The sequence below is a fragment of the Coturnix japonica genome, chromosome 3 (assembly GCF_001577835.2).
Source record: "Coturnix japonica isolate 7356 chromosome 3, Coturnix japonica 2.1, whole genome shotgun sequence".
Classification (NCBI taxonomy): Eukaryota; Metazoa; Chordata; class Aves; order Galliformes; family Phasianidae; genus Coturnix; species Coturnix japonica.
In genome coordinates, this window is record NC_029518.1 from 47,270,069 (window position 1) to 47,292,590 (window position 22,522).

At 41.4% G+C, this 22,522-nt stretch overlaps 1 protein-coding gene across 5 annotated transcripts in view; it reads right to left on the reverse strand.

Annotated features, from left to right (window-relative positions):
* Positions 1 to 1,716: 1,716 nt before the first annotated feature.
* PHACTR2 (phosphatase and actin regulator 2) overlaps positions 1,717 to 22,522 on the reverse strand; it is a 110,818-nt gene continuing 90,012 nt past the window's right edge. For all 5 annotated transcript variants that reach the window (XM_015858286.2, XM_015858288.2, XM_015858285.2 and 2 more), the window contains 8 exons: positions 20,879 to 21,416; positions 19,464 to 19,663; positions 18,064 to 18,220; positions 15,998 to 16,053; positions 12,140 to 12,201; positions 10,931 to 11,068; positions 8,285 to 8,361; positions 1,717 to 4,949 (listed from right to left, as the gene is read on the reverse strand). In XM_015858286.2, coding sequence (XP_015713772.1) covers positions 4,934 to 4,949; positions 8,285 to 8,361; positions 10,931 to 11,068; positions 12,140 to 12,201; positions 15,998 to 16,053; positions 18,064 to 18,220; positions 19,464 to 19,663; positions 20,879 to 21,416 — 1,244 coding nt within the window. In that variant the 3' untranslated portion in view covers positions 1,717 to 4,933. The remainder of the gene's footprint in view (positions 4,950 to 8,284; positions 8,362 to 10,930; positions 11,069 to 12,139; positions 12,202 to 15,997; positions 16,054 to 18,063; positions 18,221 to 19,463; positions 19,664 to 20,878; positions 21,417 to 22,522) is intronic.

Genomic DNA, 22,522 nt, shown 5'->3' on the forward strand with positions numbered 1-22,522 from the left:
AAGTTCTTTGAAGTCTCATGTCTGAAGTAAAGTTGGGTCTATGAAGCAGGTCATATTAATACTGCCAGGATTTATTCAGAGTAAAAGCGGTTGGACATGATGTTCTTTATAGGCCCAGTCCAACCAAACCTATTCCATTCCATTCCATTCCATTCCATTCCATTCCATTCCATTCCATTCCAACAACAACTTGTTCCATCTCCACACCCTTCCCAGCCCTACTCACACAAAAGTCCACTGAAACAACCAATCGGTATCTTTTTGTTTTGTTTAAAATCAGACCAGCTAAAACAATTGTCCAAAACACAGTATTTCTTTAATTCCCCAATTTATACAGGTCTACAAATCAGCATACCACCACAAAATGTAGTGAAAGGAAAAGATACAATCAATAATGTTTTACTATATCATAACAATGATCAAATATGGTTAAATTTGACATGGTATTGGGGAATTTACTTTTGATTTAATCCTCAAATCTAGATAATTTACTTGTCTTTTTATTTGATCCTCGGAATATCTAATATCAACCTAATACAACCTTTCTGTTTTTTGGGGGGTTTTGTCCATCAAAAGCTAGATCCCAACTGCGGGTATTGTACTGAGCCTTGTACTATAAAGGTAATCACCATAACAGAGCTAAATGTGGGAGATCCTAAAGGCAGGAGGCAAGTTTATTTTGTTTTTCACCCTGAGTACATCTTTATTTCAGCTCACAGCAGCAGCACAGGCCTTGACTCCTTGAGATGCAGATAATAAAAAGATGATGTCAAAGTAGTAAACGAGTTCTGATACACTCAACAGCACAGATGTATGCTGTGAGCTTGGTTTACATTCCCATAATGTGCATTAGTGGACATGTTAGCAGAAGGGTTCACACTGTCATCATCCCTGCTGGTCACTAGCAGGGCCCAACCAGAGCAGTGCCAGAGTGCAGGCCTTGGGGCACCATGGCCATTATATCGTGTCAGGCCTTTCCCTTCAGCTCATGCTTGGGCTCCAAGTGGCTCCTGAGCAGCTGGATGGGACACACAGTTTTAATCTTCTGTTTTTACAAGGATACAAAATGGACACACTCATCACATCTTGAGTAATTTCTCATTTGAAACTGTAAGGACTAAGAAATGTTGCCTGAAAGCAGAGAGATATTCTACAACCATTTTAATGGGTTTTCTGAAGAATAAATTAGGATTTGCTTAAGCATCTGCCTCCCACACTCATACAGCAACATGCTGTCATGCGATAAACATGGCCCGGGGTGTCGGTTCAGAAACCACCGCTACAGGCCTCTCATCTTCTCCTGTGTGGATGTGGACATCTGAGTTGATGTTTGACCTTGTGGACCATAGCTATGCACATCAGGTTTCTCATGTGCTCTACCTGATACAGAAACGAACTGTCCAACCTGACAGAAACGTACAGCTTGATCCCTTTAAGTCAGCTGCAGTTATATGCACTTTCCATAACATGTATGGAAAGTGTTATTCTTTTCTCTGCCATTGTCACATCTCCTTTTAATTTCTTCCCACCAGTACTGCTCATTCAGGAGTTTCTCAGACAGGCACGCAGCATCGCGGTGAGTGAAGTACACAACTTTCCAACAGGTTGTTGTAGCAACTTGAAGGTGCTTGAAATCATCCGGATAGAGGAACAGGAGATGAGCAGTAACTCTGCTGTAGGCAGATAATAATAAGGTAAAGCAACCTTGCTTCACAGTGACATACCAAAATCTCATTTTTTTATTGCATGGGTAACACTTGCTGTCCTGCCAGTTGATGCTTAGAATATAAAAATAATATATACAATTCTAAGTCTGTGCATGAGTACAATACACAATGGATAGTTTATAGTTCTGTTTCTCCAAATATACTACATTTTTACATAAGTCCCAGTAAAGGCAACTCTTTTTGTCCAGTTACATACATTTGCTGAAGTATCTTGCTGAACTGTAGGCAAAAGAATCCATCTGATTATTTAGCATGGAAGTATTAAGAAATTACACAAGAAATGAAAGAACAGATCGGCATCTCCACCCAGGCTAGTAATCTATCTTCAGCAATGGCTCACAGCGAATACTTTAAAACAAAGCAAAACAAAACAACAAACAAAAACCAGGAGGAGGATAGGGAAAGCCTAAGAGATACCTTACCTACGTATCATCATGCCTTATGGCAAAATGCAGTTTGAGGAAGTCTGAGCCAGAAGTTGTACTCTCATCTACATGCCTTAGGTCTTAAATGAGAAGGCAGCACGTTTCTTGCCATTCATGTTCTCAGCCTGGTCTGGAGGAATGTTTTCTTGCAGATTCACTTTGTTTTCTTCATCCTAAGAGCCTAATGAGTGTTAGTTCACTCACGTAATCCTTACATACACTGGCATGTCAATGGAACTGCCATCTTCTATAAAGTTTACCTGACTTTGGCCAAAGCTATCATACTCTGTCTGTACCCCAGCTGTATTTCTGTCTTGAGTATCTTGTCTACTTCCAACAGTTTGAAAGCGATTAAAGCAGAACTGAGGTGTAGTTAATTGTTCCACTTGTTTCCTTTGAAGCGAAACACCGTGTTTCGTACTTCAAAGTCAACAGAGTAAACCATTAGAGGATTCTGGACACACATTTCCAAGTTTGGCAACAAAAGAAGCAGCCTAATGCAGAACTGTTTATTAAGTGCTGCTATCAGTTTCTAAGTTTGGTCTTCGAATTCTAAATATAATTCTAAAAGTAAAAATTAGGATTCTACCAGAATTGCTGACAAACCTCTGCTCTGAGGCCCGATCATTTCTGTATGCTTTAGTGCCAAAGAACACATTTTCACTGCTTCCTTGATGGCAAAGTGATGTTTCTATATTTACAAAATGATGGGCCTTGCAGAAGCTGAACTGTTTCCTGCAAATGGAATCTTAATGCCTCTTATTGATTGCATTAAAAAAAGGAAGGTGCTTATTCTCAACTTAGCTACAAGCACGTAGATGGCGAACTTATTTGATTATCGATATTTTTGGGACATACTTTATTGGATTTTTACTACAATAGAAACGATCCTAACGGTCATTTTACATCTATTTTCTTGGAAAAAAAAAAAAAAAAAAGATAAAAAAATAAAAGTTTGTCAACTCATTGAAGATAATGGGATGGCAGCTGTTGGAAAGCCCTCTCCTGTTACTTAAGTGCTTTTTACTAAAATAATCCACCTCATTTAGGCAAACCCGACCTTGCTGTAAATATCAGTAAAGAGGGAGATGTAATTTAAGCCACCTAAATTGCCTTCCTGCCTTTAGGCTGACATCTAAATCAACAATCTTCCATTTCAGAAAACAAAAACATTCCACAAGAATCTACTGCAGGTTTTGAGGTAAGAATCGCATCTATGCAGACCTTTTATTGCCTGAAAAAGAAATACTTACACTTCATAATTAAAAACTAAGCAGGACACATAAAAGAGAAAAATAAATGGTAGTTATGTACACGCATTAGAAAGGATAAATAGCGTATATATTGTAATACTGCATTACATGTACGCATATGTGAATTCCAGGACCCCCATCCCCCAAAATGTTGTGTACATAATTGAAAGGATAAATAAGTGCTAATATATGACAGAGAATTCCTTAGTGTAAACAACGCCACAGGCTTTTTAATAGGTTTTGGGCCAACTTACAAAAAGCATGTATTGCCTTTCACACTCCATACCATTTCATTTGAATAGCAGTCTTCACATATACAATTCCAAGATAGTATAAAAATTTATGGATCTAATAAGCATTCTTCACACTCAACAAAAACAGGCTGCAGATGCTCTAAGGATTTTCTATTAACTTTCACAAGACCACAGACTGACGACACACTGATTCATATGCGAGTCCTTCCTATAAGCAGTGCAAAGGTTCTCACACACAAAATGTCATATTAGCAATCACTGCTCCAACCTGCCGGTAAGGACTTTTGTGCCCCATTTCAATTCTGAATTTGGATCCACGCTAATATGATGTCAACACTGTCACTGTTGCCTGCCATATGTGAGGACAACAGTGATCCCTCTGGTTTGAATGGCAAGTGACAGGTTGAAAGGAGTGTTTTTAAACACAAATAATCTCACTGCATTCATAGCATCAGGTGTCATTTGCTCTCTGAATCCCATTCACCTATTTCTGCGGATCCAGAGTACGTCAACATTAAAAAATGAAAAATATATTACTTGTTCTGTATGAATGTTGGATGTATTTTCTTGAAGCATGCTCATCAGGAGTTTTAAAAAAGATGTCTGAGTTATAATAGGACTGATTTCTGGCAACTGCATTTACTGGCACCAGAGAAAATTACAGTTCTTCACTAAAGGACTGATGACATGAGGACTTGTGGCTTTCTGCCTTTCTCAGACAGGCTGCAGCCACTAGAATCTACATGCACAGCTGCTCAGTTTTGCTTTTTTAAATGATTCTTCCCACTGGCCGAGTGTATCCCTGAACAGTGCCAACCATCCCACCGTTCTCTTTTGGCTGACAAGGGAAGTCCCCCTCCCCCTGTTCTCAGTCCTCCTCACTCTCCCCTCCTCAGTTACCCCCAGTCACAATGCCACAAGGTCTGAGGAGTTCCTGGCCATAGACTCTCAAGTGATTGTCTTCTGCTCTTCCCGACATGTCAGACTCTGATGAAGAAGATCATCAGCTTGTCTCCGTGGGCTGGCCACAGCACCATGCTCTGTCTTAGCATCGAGATGTGTCTTTGTTAAAACAAACACTTCATATGGCTTCTCCTCCTAGTCAATTCATTTGTTCATTGATAAAGGCGAGGGCCACATCCTTCATTAACCTCAGGGCAAGCTGCAAGATACGCTCACACTCAGTCAAGTTCCAGTGCAATCTCAGGTCTTCAGGACACAATGATTTTCCCCAAAGAAAACTGTTACATAAAACTCGGGATGTGGTCATACAACTATGGACGATGAAACCTGAAATGATAAATCATTTAGAATTACATCACTGCAACTGACATACAGCTATGATGTGGCTCAGGCACTAATATGTGTCTGTCCACTTCATTAACCTGCTATGCTACAGCCCCAAGGATTTAAATGATTTTTATATTATTATTATTATTATTATTATTATTATTATTATTATTATTATTATTATTATTATTATTATTATTATTATTATTATTATTATTTTAAGTAAGCAACAAGTTTTATAGCAGTGCAGAAGCTTTCTTTGCCAGCTGTGGCAAATGAAGGCCCAAATAACCCTCACTGTGTAAAATGGCACACAAAAGAAACAAAAGGGAGCCCCACGTTGCCTCAGTGATGTGATACAGAACAGGACAGCACTCTTCAAATACAGGAGGTGTACACAAAAAGGTGACATGTGCAGGTATGCAGCTCATCTGCTAAGAGTGGGTACTGTGCATTGCAAAAAAGACAGGGTTTTTTTTATCTGTGAAGAACAGCAATATATTGGACTATATATAGCATTTCCATTAGAAGGGCTTTATAACCATCTACTAATATCCTCTTCCCAAGCTTTTATTTATTTCTTATTTTTAGAAACTCCATTTCTTGGATTCTGTTACAGAACAACAGAAGGAATCAATCTAAATGAGTAGTAGAAGAACCATTCAACTGACAGTTATTGCAGTAAATAATGAGCAATGAAAAACAGTGGCTTTTTTTCCCCAAGTTTTACATGAGATTTGAATAATTCATAGATACTGTAAATACTGACTATAATAATAGCAGTTCTTATAATGTGAAATAATAGAACTAACTGTATGCTGTAAGAATTTTGTTGTTTATTAAGTGGCTTCCTTGTTGTCTCATTGTTGTGTTGATCCAAATGTTTTAAATGAAAGGTCCAGGAGGAAACAGAATCTCTGCTCAAAAACACAACTGACTTAAAACATCTGCATTAATTTAGTTACCTAAGTAGCCTGCTTCTAGTATTGCTCTGTTTAGAGTTCTATGCAATGGCTCCGCAAGACACTCAGTGACAATAAAGGGTGCAGAGAGAATCATATGACCCTCGAGATCAACTTGACTCTATTTTCAAGAACCATCTCAAGAAAGGGTTTCACTTCTGAACTGGTTTGTCACTCCACTGAATATTTTGCTCAGCTTTCAAGAATCCAACTGTAATCAGCATCAACTGCTTTCAATTCCTGTGAAAAAATATCTGATTCTTTTTGTATGCCTCAAGCACATTCGTACTTACGCTTCTATAATGCAATGCAACTTAAAAGATAAAACAACTTAAGCAAGGGGGTGGCACTCCATCTCTTTCACACAGATTTCTATTCCTAAACATTTTCCTTCTCTCCACTGTGAAGCCCATTTTAAAAATAACATTTTCATAGTTCTGAATAAGATAGACTAATTGAAGAGAAAGCAGCACCAGAAGCCAAATGAGAAAAAAGAGAAGTCCTACTACAAACTGGACACTTCAGAGTTCTTTAAGCCACAGTGTTTCAAACAAAACCTTTGTGTTATCTCCAATACAGAGAATAAAACAAGTCTGGATTAAAATATTACAAGTAGCAAACCAGGAATACTAGATGCTGTCTCCTTCCCCAGAAAATCAGGGGAAGGTCATGCTTAACTAATCTTGTGGCCTTCTATGATGGAGTGACGGCGTTGGTGGATGAAGGGAAGGCGACCGATGTCATTTACCTGGACCTGAGCAAGGCCTTTGACATGGTCCCCCATCACATCCTCATCTCCAAATTGGAGGGAGGTGGATTTGATGGGTGGACAACTAGATGGATAAGCAATTGGTTGAAAGGCCGCAGACAGAGGGTGGTGGTCAATGGCTCTATGTCCAGGTGGAGGCCGGTAACGAGCGGCGTCCCTCAAGGGTCTGTCTTGGGACCGGTGCTCTTTAACATCTTTATTAATGACATCGATGAGGGAATGGAGTGCACCCTCAGCAAGTTTGCTGATGACACCAAGCTGAGTGGTGCAGTCGATACGGTGGAGGGTACGGATGCCATTCAGAGGGACCTTGACAGGCTGGAAAGCTGGGCTCGGGTGAACCTAATGAGGTTCAACACGGCAAAGTGCAAGGTTTTGCACTTGGGCCGGAAGAACCCCAGGCACCTGTACAGGCTGGGAGGAGTTGTCCTTGAGAGCAGCTCGGCAGAAAAAGACCTAGGGGTCCTGATAGATGACAAACTTAACATGAGCCAGCAGTGCGCTCTGGCAGCCCGGAAAGCAAATGGGATCCTGGGCTCCATCAGGAGAGGGGTGGTCAGCAGGGATAGGGAGGTGATCGTCCCTCTCTACTCTGCTCTTGTGAGGCCCCATCTGGAGTACTGTGTCCAGGTGTGGAGCCCTCAGTACAAAAAAGATATAGAGATTTTGGAAAGGGTCCAGAGGAGGGCCACAAAGATGATCAGGGGGCTGGAGCACCTCCCCTATGAGGACAGGCTGAGGGAGTTGGGTTTGTTCAGCCTGGAGAAGAGAAGGTTGCGGGGTGACCTCATTGCAGCCTTTCAGTACCTGAAGGGAACTTACTCCCAGGAGGGGAGTAAACTCTTCGAAAGGGCTGATAATAGCAGGACTAGGGGAAATGGTTTTAAGTTGAAGGAGGGAAGATTTAGGTTGGATGTTAGGGGAAAGTTCTTTACTAGAAGAGTGGTTAGGTCCTGGAACAGGCTGCCCAGGGAGGTTGTGGATGCCCCGTCCTTGGAGGTGTTCAAGGCCAGGTTGGACGGGGCCCTGGGCAACCTGATCTAGTAAAGGTGTATGTTTGGTGGCCCTGCTAGGCAGGGGGGTTGGAACTATATGATCCTTGAGGTCCCTTCCAACCTGGGTAATTCTGTGATTCTGTGTGATTCTGTGAAAATGCTATCAGGAGTTTAGGTGACTCCCCATAATATCAACAGAAACTTTTCGGAAGTTCAACACATCATCACTAACCAAACACATTTATAAAAGTATATGCTCCCATGGGCAAGGGAGTACTGCTGGAGGACAGCCCTGTTTTTGTGCTGGAGGACAGTTAAACTCATCTGAGAAGAATGTTGAGTCCTCTCAAAGGATTACTGTTTAGATTCCCCAAACAATCTTTCTCCACTTAGTAATTGATTGACTGCAGTCACTTTCACTGCCCTGTTATGCATCAGCAACACTGAGACACCCCCCCAGAATTAGCAACAGGATTCAGGTGGGATTCAAGGAAACTAAAGACAGGAGTCTATTCAGTTATGAGACAGTTGCAGAGGACCTGCAGAAAGGCAGAGGGGCAGCTGTCAAAGTCTTCTCTCTGACTTAAACAAAAAGATGGATTCACCCACCTGGTAAACTGCCGACTTTCCTCGTGTACTTCCATTTCTGTGCTTTTAAATTCATTCAGTTCTTTCCGAATGGCCGCCTAACAAACAATAATGATATATGCAACCGTAAGAAACATGAAGAAAAGAGTCCACGAGGAATCTGGCCCTGCTCTTGCAGGTTCACAGTTCTCACACATTTCTAATCATAAATATGAATGACTTCTTTTCACTTACAGCCATCTGTAGCAGTAACACACTAGAAAGAAGATCAAAGCATCAAACAACAACAAATAAAGATAATATCTACTGCTGCAAGCAAGCCAGTCCCCCAGTGCAATACGGCACTTGCTACACACATTAAAAGGATAAAGGACTCTGTCATGTCAACAGTCACCTGCTGAGAATGCCTCTGCAAGGGAATTGTATCTCTGTGCACAGCCCCAGAGGAGCTGGTGAGTGACACTCCCTGCACAGTAATTGTACAAACAGCAGGATCCTTGCGTCTCTCCCCGGAGACAGGATTTAAGGATGCAAGATGAACAGCACTTTTTAAGTGTGAATTAGTCACTCGGTTTGATTAATTCTATGTAAAACTGCACAAAATATTTGGACATTTCATGGTTTAAGTTGGCAGATACTAAAGGACAACATAAATTCAGTGCACTTCATGAATGTCAGCCCTTGCTGCTTATGTTAAAAGAACAAAAAGCAATTTACTTCATCAGGTAATACATATTATCTCTGAAAAATTCTAATGTACACATTATGTGTTGGACACGACACGTTAACTGACACAATAAAACTGAGATTGCTTAGTTTCGAGAAGAGAAGGCTGAGGAGAGACCTTATCATTCTATATAACTGCCTCAATGGAGAATGTGGCAAGGTGGGGGTTCTTCCATGTAATTAGGGATAGGACAAGAGGTAATGGCCTGAAGTTGAGCCAGGGGAGGTACAGGCTGGATATTTGGAATAATTTCTTCACAATGAGGTTTTTGATGCACTGGAACATGCTACAAGTGGATGTGGTGGAGTCACTGTCCCTGGAGGTACTCAACAAATGTGTAGATCTGGAACTGAGTGACACGGTTAGTGGGCATGGTGGGGATGTGTCAACAGCTGGACTCAATGACCTCAGAGGTCTTTTCCAAACTTGATGATTCTTTGATACTAGAAAGGCTTTTGTTTCTGTGACAAATTATTTCCCACATTCACTGTTAAACGAAATGTCAGTTTATTCTTGCTTTCCCTTTTCCCTATTTTAAATAAAAAGCAGTGTCATTTCATTAATCCCTAAAGAAATCTCATCTGGCATGCATGCCTTTCAATGAAGAACAGACATACAGCATGATAAAATTACAGCATCACCAGACTGAGGTCTTGTAAATGAAAAACTGCATTTTAAACAGGGTATGGTTCCAGTTAGCCACAGCAGCGTGCTTATACGAGGTTGATGCAATAAGGAAAGAGAGACAATAATTTCTGAGCACCAAATCAGTAGCAAAGACAACAGAGCTACAGCTCCATAATAAAGTACTATCTTTTGTATCTTCTGTTCCCGCCGGAATTAGGAAGATGACTTCCTTGGGAGAAAAGGGCAGGGAGTTTCCAGACCCGGGGCCTTTGCCTTTCTGCTAAGACCAGTGAGGATCACAGAAGCAACCTTTGACATCTCTTCATTACAGAATGAACTAAGATTAAAGAAAACATCCTAAATTAGATAGGAAACTCACTGCTTGTTCTATGAAGCTCACCCAGGTTTTCTGGGAAGATGTGCTTTAGTGAAAATGGAGATGCTGGGTGCTCTACTTGAAGACTAAAGAAGGCTCAGCCAGTCCCAGGGTCAACATCTAGAAACATGACTGGGAACACTCAGCATCTCCACCTTGATGATGTGAGAGTCACTCCTTGATTGTCAGATGAACTGACATAAATACTAAAACACAAGCTGAAATCAATTCAGTGCTTCGTAGTCCACAGCTAGAAAACAACGGATTCTTGAACAAATCATTTTTCATGCTAAGCACAAGTCAGGATTTCCATGAAAGTTGGTTCAAATCCACTACTAAACGACCAGAACTTTTTGATATGCAAATCCTGCTGCTTTCCTCTTATGAAGTGATACAGGAAGAAAACTGAAGAGTTTGATTTGGCTTTTAAAGCAGAATCACAAAATAATTTGCCTTATTCTTTGTAGTTATGCAGAGAAATTATTCATTGCTGTATGTCTGGGGCAAACTTCCCAAGAAGGACAGCTGCACATAGAAATTTAACTCCAAGAATGACAGCTCTGACCAGGAGTCCTCAGAGAGGAGGAATAGCTACTACTTTTTCATTTGAATGAACTGCAAATGTGAATCTCAGTATCCTAATGCAGGATTCTGCCTGCAGAGACCTTACCTGAACTCCAAGGATCATGTCTTTGCCAGTGTGCCTGGCTTAGCAAGGAATTAAAAGAATTTTGGCCTGAACTGCCATAACAGCGCTAGCAAATGCACTCTTAATAGGCACCCTGGTGAGTTTTCTTAGCTGCAAGCAGTTAATGCACAGCAACATGACAATATCAGTGCCTCCAGCAGATGTCATTCACCAACAAACTGCAGATCAGAGGAACCAACCAAAAGGAAAGATGTAATCACTTTCTTATAATCTACATTTGCCCCTTGCCTTGTCAGCGGGAGTTAACCTGGCCCACGGCTTGTCAGCACGACGGTCGTAATCTGGAGAATCTGTAACCTCCACGTACTCATTAAACCGCAGGATCCGTCTTGCTTGAAGTTCAGCCACGGTGGGCCTCAGGCTGAGCTGTACGCGGGAGGCAGAAAATAGTACGCTTAATAAGACAAAATAAAAGAAAAGCCTAGAGTAGGATGTCATCTCAGGAGGACTTTAATGGTGTTTCTAAATAGGGTCACTTTCAGGTGTCTAAAAAAAGGCGCTACCCTGGGAACACTGCATGGGAATGGGGGAGCAGCGCAACCTAATTTCTTCAATCACAAAAATAGTCCTTGTTAGGCGGGTCACAGAGAATCCTGACAGTTATCCCTGGAACATTAATTGTGACTTTGCAACTGTCGCTCTGTTCACCCCACTAAATGAGAAGTCCCTCTGCATCAACAATTAGACAGTCTGCTCCGTTCAGCTATAAAAGAGAATAAGCAGTTTATGGAGGGACCTGCCTATCTAAAAAACATGCACTTTTTTAACATCTGTGGGTCAGATGGTCTGTTTTAGTCATTATGATGCCCAGAAACATCATTCCAGTCACCTCAATAAACATTCACTTTAGCTGACTAAGGACAATCACAGACAAGAAACAAAAAAACACCAAGTGTATTACTGAAGGGAAGGGCAGATGAGGGAGATGTATAGCGACTTTCCCCATTCTCCGCCAGAATGAGCTCCCAGAACTGGAACAGCACATCCACTACTTTATTATTTTATTTTACTTTTATTTTGCAGGGACAGTGAGAAGAATCCCACCTAGAGCAGCCACAACTGCTGATGCAGCCAGGAGAAGTGTAAAAGGATGGGCCCACACAGCTTTGTTGCCCACTCTGCTGCCCTAGAGAGCTCTTGAACACATTGAACAGCATTGGTCATGTTTGCAGAGGAAACCCCCAGGTAGCTTCTTTCCCTTGATTACACAGACAAATATTAAGCATGGCCAGACTGTATGCTTTCCTAAGGTATGGGAAATTGGAATGAATAGTGTTTCCTTCTAAAAGGATATTGCCTTGTATTGCTCTTTAAACAGATTTCTGAACTGGAGGCATGACTATTTGCAGTACTGTACGTACACCGATGATTCAAGTCTTACAAAAAAAATTAATCCTATGTACACAAAAGTACAATAGAAAAAACTCAGATCATTACCTTTCTACTGAGTCTACGTTTTATTTCCCTTTTGGCTTCCTGTTCCTCTTCTTCATTCTTCTCTGTTTATAAATGAGATAAAAAGCAGTGAATATTTAAGCATTACATCAGCATGTGCTTATTTCTCTTGGTTGAAAGTTCCAGGACTTAAAAGTCTTGGCTCACTTTTCATCATATTTTATGGTGATCCTGCATGCATTCTCTGCTGTTTGATTTTGTGTGCTCTCATTTCTTTTTCATAGCCTAATTTCCCTGCAATTCTGTAGACATATTGAGTCACTATGATGGGTCGGGAACATAACAAATTGGAGGCTTCTGATGTTTCTTTTCTGCATAATAGCAGGCAAGAAGCACCCTGAAAGAGCTGTCTAATGTTTCAGTTACTTAAATAGGAACAGAAGAAAATGACACGTGCATTTTCTGAAAGCATTTGGGCACGAAAATGAAACAAAATATTAATACATTTCTGAACTAACCAAACCTGGTTTCTTAGGTGCCAGTGACAAGAACGTTAATAAGGACATGTTCAAATGGACTCAGCATTTCTTTAAATCGATGCATATTCTGAAGGACTTTATTTGCACTATTGATCCACGTCATGATTACATGCAAGCTTAACTTAATTGTGGTTGAAACATGCCGCCTAGAAATATTTACAGCATTCTGATTCTGGTTTATTCTAAGTTAGGGGTTGTGGATTCCAAGTTGTGATTCCACGTTAACTACAGATTTAAAGTTCATTTGTCAGTTGTGGACACAGCCAACCACTACAGACAAAAAGACACTTTTAAATCCCAGTGTGGTTCAGCTATGGCCAATCTGCTGTATTAGTATAGGCAACCTGGCTGCAAAGAGGTTTCCATGTTGTGGCAGGTATACTGGGGGTAACATCATGACAGGTCACCCTGTGGTACTTGCATGTGTTTTTTGCTGAGTTGAAGGTGCTCATGTAAGAAGAAACAAGGGAAAGGGAAGAGGGAAAAAAATGATAAAAAGGTAAAAAGGCTGACAAAGCTCGGGTTGTTCAGTCTGGAGAACAAAAGGCTCTGGGGAGACCTCACTGTGGCCTGCCACTACTTGAAGGGAGCTTATAAAAGGAGATTGACTTTTTACACAGTCTAATAGTGACAGGACAAGGGAGAATGGCTATAAACTAAAGGAGGGGAAATAGATGTTAGGAAGACATTATTTATCTGGAAGCTGGTGAGACACTGGAACAAGCTGCCCAGAGAAGCTGTGGATGCTCATTCCCTGGAGGCATTTAAAGCCAGGTTGAATGGGGTCCTGGGCAGCCTGAGCTGGTCAGAAGCAGCCCTTCCCAAAGCAGGGTGGGCTGGAACTGTATGGTCTTTAAGGTCCCTTAAAACCCAAGCCGTTCTGAGATTCTTTCAGGTAGTGCAGAAAATCCCACCCAGACACCAAGTGATAGCTGCAGTTATGAACTAACTCCCTCATCCAAACAGGAACACAGTGATGCACAGAAGCATCCTCCTGACTGGTTTCAGTCAGTTTTAAAAGCAGATCTGATCTGTATGAAGTGGAGAAAGCAAGCATAAACACAGCGTTTCCAGCGGCAAGTCCCTTCAAATGTCCTGCTGCTGAACTGGCAAAGCACCAGCTGAGCAATTGCCTTTCTCTTGCAGTAATCTCCGATCAGGTCCATGCAAGCTGGGGCTTCCCCCACACAATGAAGAGCATCCCTGGCATCTATATGTTATTGCTTCCGCAACCTCTGCTGTATTAAATCCAGTCACTTTTCTCTTCTGTGGGACATCTGCTTCAGAGCAGAAGAGAAGAGAGGAATTGCTCTGCCTGAGGATTGCCCTGGTCTTGACCAGAAAGCACTCCAGGAGCATGAAACCAAACTTTCCACTGTGTCCCTGTGGGGATTAGCTATGTTTAGACTTCTCTGTGGGCTTGCTAAGGAGAGAGAAAGAAAAGACAAACAAAGCTCTTGCCTCTTGAAATGCTGCGGAATGCAAGAAGCAGCTTCTTTTTCCTGGTTTTAAAAGCAAAGATAATCATTAATATCCCCCAACCAGCACCAAAGGCGAAACCCTGCTTTTTACAAAGCCAGCACTGGCAAGCGTGCAGGTACACAGAACAAGAACTTCACTGTGCTTTATAGATACAGAAAAAAATACCATTATCTTAATCCAAAACTTCGGGAAGAATAAAAAGCCTCTTTGCCGTAATACTGTAAATACTACTAGCTCAGAGCTGTCTGTATTAAAAACACAAGGCTTTATCTGTTCCTTCAAGTGGACTCTTGAGTTATCATAACTTTGTTTTAGTGTGGGAAGACTCAGAAGCCTGGATAGTTTTATCTAAATTGTTTTTACAGAAATCAGCCTGCAATGCCTCCCCATTATATCCACGATTTTTAGTAACTAGTTTATCTGGTAATATTATCAAAACAAAACTTGCAACACTGATTTCTTCACTTTAACTGGAAATACAAAAAAAGCAAAAAAAAAAAAAAATCCAACAAAACAGGACTTTTTCTGAAACTCTTGAAAGATTTGGCTTGAACTTAAGCCTGAAATAAACACTTGGATCTTTGCCACTTAATATAATCTCTAATTCTGATAAATACTACTCAAAACAATAGTTTCCTTTAGTTGCGGATTACATATGAACGATAATATAACCCCTTCTCCCCACGCACTGCTTAAAAATAGGAGGAAGGAAGCTTTATGGAAGAAACCCCCACTTACTCACAAGTTCCTTGCAACAACAAAGGTATCTGAGACATGCAAACATTTTTGAATGATCCTCAGTAGGGACATGTGATCGTTCTAATAAACAACTTGAAAATTTTAGAGCTGAGAAAGAACTTGCATTCTTAAAGGGCTCTAACCAGACTGCCATCACCAACACTGGCTTTTCTTGTATTTTGTACAAGATCTATGTACAAGTAAATAATCTGAAACAGGAGTAGAAATCTATTAATTACTTTCTGGACTTGAGAGTCTTCTTGCAAAGTCAGTGATCAGAATAAATAATGGTAAAAGCAGTGTTAAATACACTAAGGGTATGCTGGTACTTCGGGCATCTATAGATTAGCTGGACAGAGAAGCCCAGCTGGTGTTCCCAGCTCAGTGGCCATATCCTGGACCACTGAAGATGTTTTTAAATTACTTTTCTCACATAGTTTAGCATGAGCTACTTTTTACTTAAAATACTTCCATATTTTACAATTTATCTTTATTATATGTGATCCACAGGTTAAGAAATTATGCTCTCTGAACGTCCATTCATGTTATATATTGGACTGGACCCTCTTCTATGAACCACAACGCACAAATAGTAGCCTTTGCTTTTCAGTAGGACATGACACTCTTACTTTAGACAGCTTCTACAGCACCAGTAGAATTTTATTAGCACAAACAGTTGCCTAAAAGCCAATAATTCTTACTCATCCTTGATTTGCTGGCCTGACCAGGTGACAACAATCAGTCCATGAACTTTGTCCACTTTCCGAACTCTGCCCTCATATCCCACCTCCAGATCCTACTACTATTCCCTCTCCCTCCCTAGAAACCCCAGGCAGATGTTTAACCAGCCTAGAACTAATTACAAGGGGTATCTAATTAATTCCCAGGCTTTGGGACCAGCTTCAAGAAGTGGGATCGTGACAAGCAAAATTCAGCATCTTGAATGTATGCAATTTTCACAGCTACCACTCCAGGTTAGTATACAAGCCTAGTGTTGGCATATTGTTTTCAAGAACATCAGTTTTTTTCCAGTTATAGATCTAACGTGAGAGTAACAATGATCAGGCTTCCATATGATTCCAACATATGCTGTTGTCACTTTCTAAGTAAATAGTAACTTAAAGCTGAATAAAATACTCACGCTTCAGGATATTTCTTTGCTCTAGCTCTTCAGTTGTAGGCCTCTGGCTAAGTCTCCTGTAAGAGCAAAATAAGTGGATCATTTAGAACCAGACTGAAATCACAACAACAATTTGAATTTCTCCTTATGTCCTTCCTATACAGCCATTGTTATAAAGCTATGTGTAGGTATTCAACAACAGGCAGTTTCCAGACACAGTTATAATACTAGTGCATGTAACTTCCACACTGAGTAGGCATTTAACATTTATATTCTCACTACTTGAATGCAGAAGTGATACTTGCACAGTACTACAGGAATTACACCAGCAAATTTAGATTGCTTATTTACTAGTATAATTTTATGAAAGAGTATATAAAAGTCATTTGTCCCTGGGCATCCTAATTATGATAGATTGTGCAGTAGTAAGATTGTTCTTGGGTATTTTGAATGCAAAGGCTATTATGTTTTTCAGCACTAAAATTGCATGCTACAGATGACTTAAAAGTTGGAAGTCCCAAAAAGACCCCTGCTCCACAAACCCCACACAGTTCACTATAGATCATCCATGGCTTCATAAAAACCATCTAATTCAAAGAACCCTTAGCACATTTGAAACACCTAGATACAAAGGGGAAGACCTGGGGGATGCTCATCACCATCAAAGCAGGAGATTACTGACCCAGCACTGGCTGCACTATGGGAACAGGGCTTTTGCTGCTTTTTGTCACCTTTCCACTGTATCTCTGCTGTCAGGTGCTGACCACAACATTAGGAATGTTAGAAGGGCACACCATAATCTTGGTCATAATCTCAGACCTGAGCGCAACCCTAGTATTGCAATGCACACCATAAGGTTTTCATGCCTGTTATCGCCTGCCACTGAAGAGGACTACATGGTAAAGGTGCCAGCTGGGCAGAACTGGCAATGCCAGACAAGATAGTTCAGGGTAGGAATCAAACAGCAGCTTGTTCAGCATCAGCCCCACGGGAAATACAGATAAGTGGGATGTGATTACCAGAGCTGGAATCTGGTTAGGAAAACAGTGATAACAACCAGGCTTCTTTATTAGCAGAAGAAAAATGTCCCTCAGGCCCTACAAAGATGTATCCCTCTTATAACTATGAAATGAAATAAATTAGTTGGCCATCCAGTTCACAGAGCACTTCAGCCATGTGCTAAGTGCAGGGGCCAGGCTGCTGTGCTGGAGGAGCTCCTGTGCTGGAGGAGCACTGACTGCACTGCCTAATATCTGCAAATCTCTAACAAACACAGGACATCCTCCAAGTCTGTCTGGATAACATTTCTGAGCACAACAAGAAACAAGAACAGGCCTGGGAAAACATAGACATATTGTAGTCTCTTCTCAGAGAACTACCAAAAACAGAATTAACACTTCAGAGGATTTTTCTTAAGTTTGTAAAAATAGGTGATTTTTTAAATTTATTTATTTTTTTTTCCATGCAATTATCCTAAGTCCTGTAGGAGTTTAAAGTATGAGAAAGATACTCCACGGAGGTGAGGAGAGCACAGAACTAATCCCCAAAGTCAGCCAATGCTGATTTCTTTTGTTGGAATCAGTACACAAATAATCAAACATTTCAGAGAACAGGAGGAGAGAGGGAAGGGACAAGAAAGGAGGAACATGCACAGGCATTCTCTGTGTGTCCGAAACTATTGCTCTGACTGAGAAGGGGATATGTAAGCTCAAGTCCCTGCTAATCACAGAGCCTTTTGAGTTGGAAGAACCCTTAATGGTCATCTAGCCCAACTCCCATGAAATGAACAGGGACACCTACAGCTAAATCAGGTTGCTTAGTATGAGGGAAGGCTTGAATGATGGCACTGACAGCTCTAGTTCCTCTTTGAAACAGACCAAAACAATAAGCCAAAACGTTCATGTTTCTTTCCTGGAGAACAGAAGTCCACTACTGACATTTTAAAGTGATAAGAGAAATTAAAGTTCATTTTTTCCAGACAGTTGTACCATGAGGATCCTGCACTGCACATTAGACCAAACTTGCAGTGTGAAGCCACTGTTCTCCATCTCCACTTGGTAAAGCCACATTTACTCTGCAACTGATACCTCACAAGCTTCGTTCCGATCTGATGTCTGATTTCCTGCCTCTCCTCTTCAGATGTACGCTGCAGGATGTTTTTGTCTTCTAATTCTTTCTTAGATGGTCTGTTGCCAAGTTTGATAGCAAGAGTATCCCTACGACGAATTCTACTTGCCAAAGAGCCTGAGGAAAGGAAGAGGAGGGCGGATTTAATTCATTCATGCTTAGGTTACAGACACAAACCATGTAAGGACTTTAATACTTCCCCAGAGCAGCCCTGTTCCCACATGCAGGAAAGGAATTTTAATTAACATCAAAAGGAAAATAGTTTCAACTCAGCTCACAACAATAAAAAGTTGGAAGACTTGGTTGAAAGAGCTAACAGCCAGAACAATAGAGGGATTTCAGAAGGATCATTTGTTGCCTGTGAAGTGATAGGGCAAAAATGACAAATCTCCATTTACATGTCTTTGAAGCACGATACATTACAGGTTGATTTATTTACCTACTCAGTACAGTTTGCAAAATGCTGCTCTTTTTCTTAAGCTTTACATGGTCTAGCCTCATTCTTTCATCTTGTCCCTCTTCCTGTTTTTTTTCCCTCACTCTTATGTCACTTAGCTCTTGTGTAGTGCTTTCTCTCTTTAACTGGTTTGTTAACTAATACGAAAAATGCAGTTTAGAAAAATGCTCTGAGTGCTTGTAAAGTCCTGTAGGCAGCAGCCCCCAGGCACTGAAGCAATCTCTTTGTCAGTAGGACAGATATAGTAGGGACAACAGCCATGCAGTTCTGCTAGCATTAGCATCAGCCAGCTCTGGAAACAGTTCTGTTGTCTCTTGATATTCTGAGGGGGCTACACACATCCAACAGTGGCAGGCCTTGTCACACCTTCTTCTTTTCCTGAACCTGCTGCTCCCATCACCACTCCTACCCATGCAATGCTTAAACTGCATGGACCTCAGCAAGTTTTCGCTCACAACTGTCTGGAGTGGAGAAGCATTTACCAGCAGTGGTAAAACTTGATGATCTAAAATCATTCCTTGAAGCCATATGTGCCTCTCTTCACTTTGCATTAACAGGTGTCAAGCACACTCATATGTAGTATGTAAAAGGTAGGGAGCAACTGCTTGGTAAGATGCCCTGCAGCAGCGCCGCAGCTTGGAACAGAATCACCCACAGAATGATGCGCTTGCTAGAAGTTCTGCCCTAGTCTTCGCTCCCCTGCAAGTCATAACTAAACAGGGTCAGCTACACAAAACTCACTTGGGCGCAGGTGTCTTTGGACCATGCGCAAGCAATGAGCTCCAGTTTAGCAATCTAGCAGCTGCAGACACTTAGCAGGCCCTCTGAGCCAGCCAAGGACAAATGTATACACCCTGAGGTGGTCACCCCTTCCCCAGTACATCCCTTTTGATAGGGGCTTACTTTCAGCACTCGCATTATCATCATCATCATCGTCATCATCATCTGTGTAAAGTATGGGCCCATCAGAATCAGAGTCACTGCTGTGGCTCTCTCTGCTGCTTTCACTCTCAGCAGCAGCAGCAGCATCAGAAGTCTCCTCTGCTGGTTCAGAGTGGATCTGGCCATCTGCCTTCGCTTCTTGGTTGTCTTTGCTAGCCAAGCTGTTAATTCATAAACAGACATGATGTTATGTTAATGCAAGCAGCACAGAACTCAAATGGGAGACGGACTATACAAGTAAAAATGAAAATAAAAGTTCTGTTGTTCAAACTAACTTCTCTGATTCTAAAAGCCAAAAGTATGTAGAAGCTATGCAGTGTATGTGTATGCACATGGGTGTATATATCTGTACATGTGTAAGCACGTCAGGAAGAAAGACTCATTACTGATGAGAACAAAATGTTCATTTCCATCACTGATGAACGTGGAAGTAGCAGCAGAGTGTCCATCTGCCCTGGGAAAATCCTTTTAATAAACGAATGTGTGAACAAGGGGAGATGCAGCACAGGAATGTAACACTTGTGCAGAAGTACCAGCAAGACTTCCTCTATCTAGAGGAAATTCTCTAGGCCACTGGCATTTTTGACCAAATCCTCTTGGGTTGTTATGAAAGACACTGGTTCTTCTGACAGGGAAAAGACAGATTAATGTCAGTCATTTTTTGCTGCCAACTATTTTGCTTTAAAAATGTAATTATGAACTTGCTCTTGACTCAGTTTATAGTATCTGAGACTAAGATGGGGCATTGGGCAGTGGGAGACCAAACACTTACTAACCAAAGACTAAAACTGTCAATAAGCTTGCAAGTAAATCCAGCTACTGAATTGAGAAGCTTTAGCAATGAGATATTTAATGATATCTGCAAAAAAGTAAAACAAAACCAAAACAAACCACCTCATAATTTAGCATCCTTTCTTGTTCACTTTTATGAGAGAGAAATGACAGTATTATCTGAGACTAGCTGAGCAGTTGAACACAGGGGTCTTATTCACAGAATCACAGAATAGCTTTGGTTGGAAGGGACCTTAAAGCCCACTTAGTCCCAGCCCCGTGCTGTGGGCAGGGCTGCTACCCACATCAGGCTGCCCAGGGCTCCAACCTGCCCTTGACCACCTCCAGGGATGGGACACCCAGAGATTCTCTGGACTGCCTGTGTCACTGCAACAAGGCAAGCAGTACTAAGCCAAGCAATAATGTACTTGGCACACAATGAGAAACAACACCCTAAGGAATCCTTCGGTACTGTAGGAGAATGGCTCTAAGATGCAATGAACAAATAGTGCTGACATGCAATGGAGCACTAGAAATGTGTCTCCCTCAATCGTATGCTTTGCTACTTACTAATAATGGCAATGACTTACCAATGACCATCTCACCTTTTTATGTCTTCTCCATTAGCATCTGGACCTCTGTCTGGGGTTGTACTGCTCAAGCCTTCATCTGTGCCTCGCTCAGCCTGGAGAAGAGGTTTACTATCTGATCCGGGAACGGATGGATCTTGGGCATCTGAGGACACAATGAGTTGAGCAGCTGCAGAAGTAAAAGGAGGTGGGGGTGGAGGTGGGGGTGGGGGTAGGGGAGGAGCGGTGGTGGGAGGTGGGGGGACAACCAGCTTGCTCAGTTGTTCTACATCCTCTGTTTCAGAAATTAGACTGGAAGTCTGCTCAGGTTCAGATTTTTCTGCCTTCACTTCCGACTTGTTGGCTGTGGCACCCGAAGGGGAAGAGGCAGCCCCATCTGGTGCCGTTCGTGGAGCTGTCTGTTTCCCAGGTTTTTTCTTGCCCCTGGGAGTTCCTGATGCGCCTGATTTGCTGGAAGTCTCCTTAGAGGCTTTGGGATGAGATGATGTGGACGAAGTAGATGGTGATGAAGAGGACTTGGAGACTGGTGTTTTTTTAGCGTGTGAAGCACTAGCTAAAATAAGAAAAGAAAAAGCATTTTGCAGTCTTGTAACTGTACAATTTTTGCATCTTTTTACATTAGTTGACTTTTGTGCTGATACTTCAAAAAAATTAAAAAACACACTTGACATTTCTATAATCCTTCATCCATACGTTTGCGATGAGTAAATACTGAACACTATGATTTTCTGTACATCTTTCAGTGAACAAATCAGGACCCTTGTGGGCACCAGTTAATCACATTTCACAATGTTCTTCCAAGTTGTGTGTTCCTAGTTAATGGCAAGCAGCAGAGGGACATTAAAACAAGATGTACTTTCGAGTAAAGCTTAAACAGTCCCTTAAACAGAGGCAGAAACCACTGATCTCATTCTGCACAAATCATCTCCCGAATCAAAAGGGCACTGAAGGCTGCCTGCATGTAAATGGAGCTCTTAGTCTTTCCACTGACCAACTCAGGTAACATTGAAAAAGTGGTGACACAAGACTTCGACACTAGCTGCTGACTGGTAAGTAATGTTGCTGTCTGCTGGCGTGATATTCCCTACACTGAAACATACATGACCAGCGTGGAAGATTGCAAGAGAGATCAGCTTGCCTGGTATTCCCATTTGCATCCCAGTCACATTTCTGACTGCCGCCATCTGGACTGGGAGCTTCAGACTTCGAACTTACATTTAAAAAGCAATAAAAACGACAACCATCATACAGTTCAGCCCTTTTCATCAAAAAATGCATCCAACTCAAACTCTTCTGCTGTAGTAAAAATGCATTAACCTCAAGAGTGCAACTGAACGCATTATAAAGTTGCGCAGAGACCTCGAAGCTAAACTTAAAGAGCTGAACAGAAAGCTGTAAAAGAAATCTGCTGAAAGGCCTATAAGCATTTAACTAAAAACAAAAACAGAGCAGATTAGGATAGAAATAAAATACAGGCACTTGCACCAATAAGCTCACGGTACAAAAATAGCTCTCACGGTGATGCTGTTCTCAGCCTCAAAGAAGGTGGAAAATAATTCAGAAGACAAGTTATACCATTCTCTTCTGCGGGAGAATGTTATGGTTTACAAACACTTAGTGAGCTGTGCAGCTTTCAGTACAGTGCAAAAATCTGCAAAA